This window comes from Siniperca chuatsi, linkage group LG20, assembly GCF_020085105.1.
Source record: "Siniperca chuatsi isolate FFG_IHB_CAS linkage group LG20, ASM2008510v1, whole genome shotgun sequence".
In the NCBI taxonomy this organism is placed as follows: Eukaryota; Metazoa; Chordata; class Actinopteri; order Centrarchiformes; family Sinipercidae; genus Siniperca; species Siniperca chuatsi.
In genome coordinates this window covers 11,381,209-11,392,016 of record NC_058061.1, presented here as the reverse complement: position 1 = coordinate 11,392,016, position 10,808 = coordinate 11,381,209, and the positions used below count along the sequence as shown (strand labels likewise).

Below are 10,808 nucleotides of genomic sequence, written 5' to 3'. Positions count from 1 at the left end.
CCACTAGAGGGCACTAGAGTATCAAAGTGGGCATACTCCTGTGGGGGACACATCAGCAATGATTATGTGTTTTTGTTGTTTATTCCCTACTTATATACCATATACTTTTGAGTATGGTTAAAGAATTTACATTAAGCATAAACATGTGTTTATGTTGGTGATTATCAGTACTTCAGTGTTACAAGTACATTTGTAGTGATATGAAATAAGAACATTATCATACTGATGATACAAGTTATTACTGAGTGTGTCTTGATCAAAGACCTTTAAAGTGTTCTTGTCCACAACTCATACATACATGAAGTAAGCCTACATTCACTATAAATCTATAATGAATGGTAAAAGAGACTCATATTTCCATATGAAGAAAGAAACTACCACAAATGTGTAAAAAACAGTACTATATTTATAATTTCATATAGAATACAGTATCGACATTTTTAGCACATAATTTACATTACTGCAATTGATGCACAGTTACAATAGTCATACATTTTACCAGGTGACACTTCGAAAATACATATTGCTTAGGATGATTCTGTACAATCAGGTGGGAGGGGATTTCTAAAGTGAAAGAATGTTTTTTTAATACAACCCCATAAAAATAATAGGTTTCATAAAGACGTCAAAGACACATTTAAAAACTTGCGGATAAATCATCTACATTTTGGGGAACAGCACACATCAGCCTGTTTCTTCATATTGCAGAAACAGCATCAAGCTGCTGCAAAATCCTAACTTATTTATCTACCCATCACCTGAAGAGCGTTTTATAATGGCTCGTGTCAAAGAAATACAAGTTTAAAATTTTATAACTTTAAATTAAATCTCATTGTATGCATTATATGAGGCTGTCTACATATAGCGAGTATTCTTGGCATCAGGGTGGTGGTTGATTGTCACCTCATTACACAGAGGGCAAGAGAGAAAGACACGGACAGAGAAAAAATGAATGTATGTATTTATCTTAAATAAATTATAAAGAAAAAGCATCCATATCAGAGAATGGCTGTAAAGACATACATTTGTTGTGATGCAATATTCTCAGCAATATAAAGTTATGGATCTCATTTATCTTTTCATAGATGGAGGTCAGTTATATGGAAGTAGCCAGTTTCATTGGAGATTAACACAATCTGCATTTTCTTGATTTAGATTTGGTTATGAAAACTAAAGCAGGAATGAAGTTTTGTACTTGTTCTCCCAGAGTACAAATACAAAGCTCTCAAACTGAAATCATTTTGGCAACAAACACTTAGTAACATTTACACATCCTAATGTATTAGTCTATTATTGTCTTATAAATAAAACAAAAAGATGCTTGTCATTATGGCTTCCAGAGGGGTCCAGACCCCGGGGAACATGTACTCAACAGTTTGTTGAGGGGCAACAGCTGAGCGATGGTCCTTCCATTTTTAAGGGGGGACTGGTCAGTCAGCGCTGAAATCTCAATCCACACCCGGGGACTATGCATACTGTTCTTATTACTCAAACCTGCCAAACTTGACATGCTGATATGCTGGCCTTGCTGTTGCTGCATAGTGTCCTGGTGTCCCTCAGGGCATCCCGTGTTTTGTCCTCACCAGGCTGATACACTTTTCTGCTAGTCCAGCTTTGGCTAGGTCCACTCTACTGTAGGTCCTCCAGCCTAGCTTGGTTCATTGCTAGTAAGGAGAGAAGATAATAGGTGCATGTGTGGCCCTCAGAGGTCCTGGGGCAGGCCTGAAGAGCGTGGGGCTGATCAGGGGACCCTGGATGAAGGCTGTGGGACCCGGCGGCAGCCTTAGTGCCATGGGTCCAGAGGCCATGGTACACAAGGCAGCTGGATTGAGGGGGCTGGTCAGGAACCCTGCAGGCAGGGCCTTGGATAGCTGCTTCTGCAGGGCCAGTTTAGTCTGAAACCAAAGACAAGACACATATCCAGTTGAAACAAGACTAAGAGTATTAAACCATGCTAGCAGCTCTGTGAAGCTGTACTTAGACACCGCAGTGCTTAGAGTTAAATGATAAAATCTGCATGCTAACATGCTCACAATGACAATGCTAATATGCTGAAGGTTTAGCAGGTATAATGTTTACCATGTTCACCATCTTAGTTTAGCATGCTAACATTTGCTAATCAGCACTAAACGCAAAGTACAACTAAGGTGCATGGACTGTGATTAGTTTTGCAGGTATTTGGTCATAAACCAATGTACTGGATAAATTGAAATGTTGACCTGATGATGGTGCTAGATAAAAAGACAGAGGATCACCAAAGTCATTAGGATTCATCTTCTAGTAACCATGAATGTCTCTACAAAATTTCATGGCAATCCATCCAATAGTTGGTGGAAAGACCATTGCCATCCCTAGCATGGCTAAATAAAAACAAGTAACATTGAGAAATCTGCTAGTATGTGCACCAACTGTAGTGTTGTCACATTAGATCTACTCCATTGCTCTTCTTTATAATATAATATAATTTTTTATATTGTAAACATAGGGTAACACACTTTAATTAGCTTCATTCTGAAGCCTCTAACATCTTACGTTAAAACAAGGCACTAATTTTGAAATAGCACAGTTTCCACATAACAATAAGAGGCACTTGGTTATTATTTGTATCAACTACTTGGCAGCCATCGTACTTGTTGACAGGTGCCAGGCAGAGCTTACCATTTGTATCTATTTGGTACGTGTATGTATTGTTAGTATTGTATATGTTCTTTAATGACCATGTGCAATGTGGACAAAAAAGTAGTCGTGTATGTGTGTGTGTGTGTGTGTTTGACAAATTCTTACCGCTAAGACAGCACTGGGCTGTAGTTTATTATAGGGGGTGAACTTAACCTTGACAGGCTTCCCAGCCAAACGCTCTTTGTGTCTCCTGCTGCTCATGTGCTAAAAGGGGATAAACAGAACAGCTCACTAGCAAACCAAAGCGTCAACAAATTGGGTAGTTTTCCTTGTAGAATACAAAGGTTAGGAATTCCACATTTTTAGTTTTTCTACGGTGGTCAGTGGTTTATACAGTAGTAAAATTGGCCACATTTATTATATTAGGATAAACCCACCTGCTTCAGCTGTGTCTCTGAGTTGACGGACACCTGGCACATTTCACAGTGAAAGGGCTTGCTGGATACACCCACAACCGCTCTGGTCTTGCTGCCCATTCGCTGCTTAATTCGGCAGGTGGGCCTGTGCGATGATGTCATCTTGACCCTGTGTTGTGACTGGTTGCTGTTCGGAGCATCAAGCATCTGTTTGTGCTTAGAGCCTGATTCAGCCAAACAGAGAGGAGGTCAGGCAACATCATGATTCTATCTATTCATCTATTACAAATATAAATGGTTGTAACATTTTCATGTCAAATGTTAACTAAAGTAATATCAGCAGTATTGTATTACACACCAGTACAGTGAGCCTCTAACTGGGAGCTGGAATTGACTGTCACTTTGCATGTGGGACAGTGGAGATGCTGTTTTTTGTTGCTCTTGGCCTCTTCCACCTTCATCACCTCCTCCTCACCTCCCGTGTAGCTCCCCTGAGGGTCAGATTGTCGGGCCGAACTGTTGGCTGGGCTGCACCCTTCCCCAGGTGGACTGTCTGAAGGCAGATCAGAAAGCTGAAGGCCAGGGGAGATTTGTGGTGACAACTGAGGAGAGCGCAGTGAGGAGGATCCTGTGGATGAAGGCTGTGAAGAAGGAGTGGGTGCCAGCAAGCTCCCCTGGCTGCTCTCTGGTTGTTGCTGTGCAGGTTGGGAAGAAGTACTTGGGCCTGTGGATAGATGGATAAACATAGAAGTTGCACTATGAGCCTATTTATACTTGGTATTACAATATTATATTTATCTGGATAAGGATAAAAGTTTGTAAATGCAAAATTTAGTGTTACATTATTTTGGGTAAATTGGTTAAGCCTGATTTTCTGGCAACTTGGGGGCAGTGGAAACAAGCTGTAAACACAACACTGACATATTATCACCTTTTAAGTTGATATGGTTTTTATTGTGGCCATCTGATGAATGTAAGTCCAATATTAACTCTCTTTAGCTCTGTTTTTTGGTCTCCACTAACTCCTGAGAAAAATATCTGGCTCTTTAGCTAGTTGCTAACTTTGTCTGTCTGTTTTTTGGTGCTGGGCAGGTAGCGTATAGTCAATTTATCAGAGCTTTTTCACTGAAAACATCTGCCTTGTATTGATTACTGCAATACATTTCTGATTCATAGCTAGAACATTAAGAATATGGATCCAGGGTTGTGGCTATCAATAAGGGCACTCATGTCCTGTATTTTGTCTGGGAATCAAACAAACTAAAGTGCAGTTTACACTGACAATAGAAAGTTATATATAGTGAGTTTTACAGGCTGATACAATGTTTTCTTTACACAATTACAACAACAAGTAAAAAGCTAGATTATACGCACATCTGCCTGCTGCAGCCAAAATTGACGCTATGAGAGTGGTGAGAGTGAACCAAAACAGTGAAGCTCTTGGCTGTAAAACCAAAACAATAAGCTGAAAAAAGCTAAAAAGCTCCAAAGAGCTGAGGGGAACTGCAGAGGCGGGTGATAATTCTGTGGGTTTGTCACTATGAGCAACACCTTTCACATACAAGGATGCATGTTATTGTCACTGTTAGTATAAAAGTATTTATTATACCTGCTTCAATTTTATGCAGCTTGAGAAGTCAGACAAGAATGTAGTGTTTTCAGAATTTTGTATTGATTTACTGATAAGAAAACATTTAGATATATATATATATATATATATATATATATATATATATATAAATATAAAATATTATGATAGTGTAGTGAACAATTAAAAGAACACAAATGATGAATACCAGATATAAATGCAAAGGATGTGGTAGTTAGTGAGCATAGCATAGCCAGTGGCAGTTTATTTCCACTCTATAAAACATACACCTAGGAGGTTTGGGAGGTGGAGTGATGATACCTGACTACATCTTTGTAAGCATATTCTCATTGCTGCCTTCAAGATGTTGCTATGCTCTACCTGCCTATAAAAGTAATTGGTATTCTAAGTCGTATATCCCCTCTGCTATTGATCTTCTCAGTTTCTCATAGCTTCATTACTATTTAGCATTTATAAGCAGTATGTAAACATTTGAATTTTGCTGGAAAGTTCAATTTAGCTATGAACACTGGATGTACTAGCTATAATATAAGAGAGGAAAATAGAAAAATCCCTCATGAAGGTGAATCCACAGTAAACTGTTTTATAATAGCACAATAATACATGAATTCTACACCATCAAGGTGTGTGTATGTATATTATATATATTTTTTTGTGCAACCGACCTGTCATTTTTTCTTTGTTCTATTTCTTTCATATCAACCTTGTTGATATACTTTTTCTTATCCTCATCTACTTAATTTTCTTTCTTCTCTATTTTCCCTCTTTCTTCTGCCATCTCAATAATTTTTCCTGTGTCTCGCTATCATCTGTTCTCTCTCTCTCACCATCAATCAGCAACCATGGCAACCGCTGAATGTAACAAGCTTATCATTGTGAGAGGGAAATTGATAAGTGCTGGAAGAAAATGGGAGGGGGAGGATCAATAATGAAAAGGAAAGCTATACAGAGTAAAGAAAGGAAGATGGTGATATTTTTCAGGCAGAATGAGAAGCTGAGTGACTGAAGAGAGTAAAAGACAGCAAAGTTGTCAGTCTTACAGCAGCTCTTTTGTAGGCAATGTTGCTGAAGAACCAATAGCTATAACATTAAGAATATGGATCCAGGGTTGTAGCTACCAATAAGGGCACTCATGTCCTGTATTTTGTCTGGGAATCAAACAAACTAAAGTGCAGTTTACACAGACAATAGAAAGTTATACATGGTGGGTTTTATAGGCTGATACAATGTTTTCTTTACACAATTACAACCAGAAGTAAAAAGCGAGATCATGTGCACAAGGACAGTGAGGGCATATCCTAGCACATCTTCATTTTTGTGCATAGAATTGCAGCATGTTAGGGTTGGATGAAGTGCAATATAAATTTGGTGACCTTCAGTTTATACTTTAGATCTGAGGGGACCTGGTCCTCAGACGTTTATTCTCAGCAAAACTTCAAAAGATACAATTTTCACCAAAAACACCCACTCCTGTCCCTGAGGTGTCTCATCTGCTTGGAATGCGTTTTGTTGCACCTCTTCTTCTGTCTTGTGTGCTGCGCTGGGCACCAAAGTACCAAAGCAACTCACAAAGCTATTTTCAATCTTGGCTTATCTTTAGAACTGAAACTGTTAGTCGATTAATTGAAGAACAAAGAAAATTGGCAACAATTTTCCTAATCAATTAATCATTTGGTTGTTTTAATCATATTTGCTGCTTCCAGCTTTTCAAATGTGAGGATTTGTTGCTTTTGTCTGTTTTATGACATCTTGAATTGAATATCTCTGAGTTCTGGACTGCTGGGCAGAGAAAAGAAGATATTTGAAGACATTACCTTGAGCTCTCTAACTTGTTCACTAACGATTAACTGAAATTGCTTTGATTTACATTAATCCAAGAAAAAATAAACAGATTAGTTAGTTGCAGCCCTACCTATCCTTTGAAGCGAATGCTGACGTCCCTGTAGACTCATTAAAGGCCTGCTTATTTACCTCTATTGACTGAAAACTTGAACTGAGGAACAACTCGAAATTCTACCTCATAGAAGTTAATTAGTTACTACCAACATTTAATTTCCACATCTACACTGATGAAAGATATTTGCTTATATTTCTGTGTATCTGCTATTCTTTAATTCTAATGGCATTAGCCAGTTCTGATGCTACATAGAGGCCTCCTCTGTGACTGTGCACAGCAGTATGGGCTGGTCTTCCCTGCCTCAACCTCTCTACTATTTTAATCTACTGCTGTTTAGTCTGATTCTGACAAGAAAACATGTAGACATACACAACTCAATCCTTTTTTTAAATTTACATTTTAAATCATTTTCGACATTTCACAATAGGAACAAGGAACTGCAAGTGGGAGTTGTGTTGAGCCACTGTTGAGTTGCAACCAAAATCAAAAATGAAAGAAAATAACATCACTACATCACTCTTCAGATAGCAACTCTTTTTAAGAGCTTTAAGGCTTCTCATCTTGGAGAATGTCTTTGCTTGATGGGAGTAATTACCTATCTGACAGAGCCAATGATAGCAGGACAGGTAATAGCTGGTAATTAGCCAGCTGAGTGGCAGCTACCAAGCCTTAGTGCTTACGTCTCTCCATTTACCACTAATTACTCTGAGGATGGAGAGAGGGGTGCCATTAAAAAAAGAGAGATTTATACCTGTTATGTCTTTCAAATGTGAGTATGTGGGCACAGTTCCTCTTCCCATCATCCCCCTCTCTCGGTCTCTGTCTTTTCCTGTTGTGACTGGACTGTGTCCGTTCTTCTGCCGGTTCCTCTGGGTCTCCAAGGCCTTTAGCTTGCGAGCATGTTTGTGACCTTTGTAGTGGGCCTCCGCCTGGGTCTGACCATGACACACACACACACACACACAAATATGCACACACGAGCAGAACAAAGAGAGGAGAAAGTCAGTGTACAGTATATGAACATGATTAAATTAGTGAAGGACAGCATGGAATCAGTAAACTGTAATCTTTCCATCTGTTCCATCTCTTTGGCTTCACATGCTTCCACGGAGTTAGGGAGAAATTATGCGATTGAGCATTTGACTCGGAGGAAGAGTCACATCACCATTTTGATCATCATTATCGTCATGGTTGTGCACAAATGAGCATCAGTTGGACTCATGGCATCTCATGACCATCCTCTGAGCTCACTGGCTCATCTCGCCACTGATTCGTTCTGACACAAAATGGCCCGTGTCCGTTATTCTGCAACACAAAATGACCTCAGTGCCAGAGAAAACACATTTGCAGGCAGCGCGACAACAGATGCACACAGATTTGGGATCCTAAAATGGATGGCTGTAGATAAAGCACGACGCGCTCTACAGAGGAAGATCAGATTGCAGCAAGTAGAAGTGCAACAGTGAAACAAAACAACTGAAGCAAAACACATTTATCTGGTAATCCATATACACATTAATGTTTCCACACAGCATATCAAATCTATACATTTTAAATTCACTACTTAGCTTCAGGAAACAAACAGCAATAAAGTAAAGCATTTTGTTGATTCTTTTGTTTCTAATTTTCTACAACAATGTATATCTGTTATATAGCTATAGTGTTCAATATTCAATAACATTTTCTATGACAACTGCGCAAACTCCATCTGCTGATGGAGACCTGAGAGTTAAAAGGCCAAGAAAACACTTGAGTTAGGATTATATTTTTATTTTTTTGTTGTTTTTCTTAAAATGGTACTACTTATGCTTAGGATAAATATAGACCTGTTTGTCATTTGATACTGAATATAAATATTAACTCTTTTACAGATAAATAGACCTTATTCATAGCAGAGTAGGAAAGGCACAGGTGTTACTAATAACATTAACGATGGCTCCTTTCTATCCAAGTGTCCCAGTAAGCCGTGACAGTGAGTCAGCATGAACAATACCAGGAGCCTGAAGTAGCTAAATGGAATTCAGCCATCATCATTATTATTATTTACACCTTTGCTTTTCCTAATGTGACATGTCAGAGTATCTTCTGTGAAAAACAGAAGATACCCTACTCTTGGAAGGTGCAAAGTTCAAATAGCTTCAGCAACTTGAGCAAACTATCCATGACATCAAGTGTAGAGAACAAGGAGAAGTCATAAAGGATACGTGTGGTGATACTATATTTTTCTCATTGTCAACAAATCCCATAAAACACCAAAACCAACAATTCATTGATCTTACTAGCAAGTATTGTCTGTGTAGCCAAAGCCTAAAGCCTCATTCCTCCATTGTTGTCCAAAAACTATTAAAAATACATAAATGAGTCACACTGTCATGTTCTTTCTTTACAATGATCATGGGCACTTTAATTTATTTTTAATCAATCCCACATACACCGTGCTGGTACTGAAAACTCACTAGAGTGCCAAATGTGTATTAATCCGCCAGTTAGCTCCTAACAAATGGTCTATTTATTAATAACGTGCTTAAAATGACAGTGCCCACCTGTTTCAGGAAGTTATTTAGCCCTTTGAAAAAATGAAACTATATACAGTATTTGTGACACATTTTTAAATATTTATATAGGACTTAATGAACGAGGGCCACATAACTAAGGCGTTGATGGTTTTGTTCTTTTCATGAGATTTGTCAACAGTAAGAAAAATATCAAACATAACTGGCCTTAAAGAGTAGACATTTTTGTATCACTAGTGCCTTTCTGTATATGAAAGACACAAGTGCACTCCCTAAATCAACAGTCTGAGTTTGGAACAGTGTAACGAGACTTTAAGTATCTAGCTTCACACAACGCTGTTAGATAATTTGTCATTGCTCAAATTATCTGTACAAGTTTCCAGGCACACACTGTACACAGTACAGCCTCTGAGCTCAGTGTGCAGAGGTGATCTTTTAGCAACTGTGTGCATAGATTGGTGGGGTACAAGTGTCCCCATCAACACTGCATAAAGCTTGGGCTGCTATACAAACAGAAAGGGTACCACCGTGGGTCAAAGAGTGTGGTGGGGACTACAGGGCTGAGCAAAGGGTGTATGAACCCTTTGGCTACATTGAATGTCAGTGCACACTAACCATTCAGCGTGATTTTCAACTGAGTCAGAGGGATGAATCTGCTCCCATCTGCATACCAGCATACTATCTAGCATGCCAGTGTAGTATGAGTTCACTATGCTCCACCATAGTAACTTAAAGAGAGAATAACATGTAGAGCATGTTGAATAAAACAAAGATCCTCTGTTAAAGACACCTGAAGGAGACGGTCAGGACTGCTTGGCCTCCGCTGACCTTGACTCATGCAGCTTTATGCATTTTCACACCACTGATGCCCAAACTCTTCATACACAGTGAGCAACAACTGTCCTCCACAAAAGGGCAAGATTAGAATATCATGTGTGATCCTTCAGGCTTGAATCTTTCATGCTTTTTCAGTGAGTTTAGCAGCCTTAAAGGAATTATTTGAAAATTTACAAGTCTATTCCTTTTTTATGCACATCAGTTGTGTAATATATACTGTAGATCTCATTTTCACAGTTATCCATCTTTGTCTTCAATCTGAGCAAAGAGCTCCAGCTTTCCATTTAGGGACCAGTCCACATTCAGTGCAATAAAGCTATCTACTGTAGAAGCAAAGAATGGCCGCAATAATTTTTTATTTTATGAGCAACTGAATACCAAATTGTGAAATTTAACCACTACTGAATAATTAACATTGACATTTCATTACCACTGAATTTAAGGAATTGAAATATTAAACTTTGGAAACCATCTCTATGTGGTGTGAATTCCCCTTTTAAAATATCAAGTTTTGCAATTTCACAAACTTCCTCACTAGCGGCATGGCTCCAGGGATGGCAATGTCTGCGTGTTGGTCTACCACGTTGGTCCGAACTGAAATATCTCGACAGCTATGAACTGTCATGGAATTTTGTACAGTCATTATTCCCAGAAAATGAATCCTAATGACTCTGGTGATAATGACTTGTGGTCATATATCTTCATCATAGCAATGAAAACATGGTCAATGTTTTATATAACCACTCAAATTCAGCATGATGTTAAATCATGATAGTTTTGGTTAAACTTTTAAATCCTTTTTTTGTGTCAAAGACTGTGGATTCATAATTGTGTTGAACTTTGGATGGCAAGCTGAAGCTGCGTGTCAAATATAAAAAAATATATATATATATGAACGACTGTGAAAATTAAACCTA

The 10,808-nt window shown here is 38.5% G+C and overlaps 1 protein-coding gene across 4 annotated transcripts in view; it reads right to left on the bottom strand.

The window, feature by feature from the left end:
- Nucleotides 1-388: 388 nt before the first annotated feature.
- The window catches only part of LOC122867177 (zinc finger protein 385B-like), an 85,260-nt gene continuing 74,840 nt past the window's right edge, over nt 389-10,808 (bottom strand). For 3 of the 4 annotated variants that reach the window (XM_044177611.1, XM_044177612.1, XM_044177614.1), the window contains 5 exons: nt 7,293-7,476; nt 3,394-3,759; nt 3,057-3,259; nt 2,785-2,883; nt 389-1,895 (listed from right to left, as the gene is read on the bottom strand). In XM_044177611.1, the coding sequence (XP_044033546.1) occupies nt 1,665-1,895; nt 2,785-2,883; nt 3,057-3,259; nt 3,394-3,759; nt 7,293-7,476 (1,083 nt within the window). In that variant the 3' untranslated portion in view covers nt 389-1,664. The remainder of the gene's footprint in view (nt 1,896-2,784; nt 2,884-3,056; nt 3,260-3,393; nt 3,760-7,292; nt 7,477-10,808) is intronic. The other variant, XM_044177613.1, reaches the window with a different exon arrangement.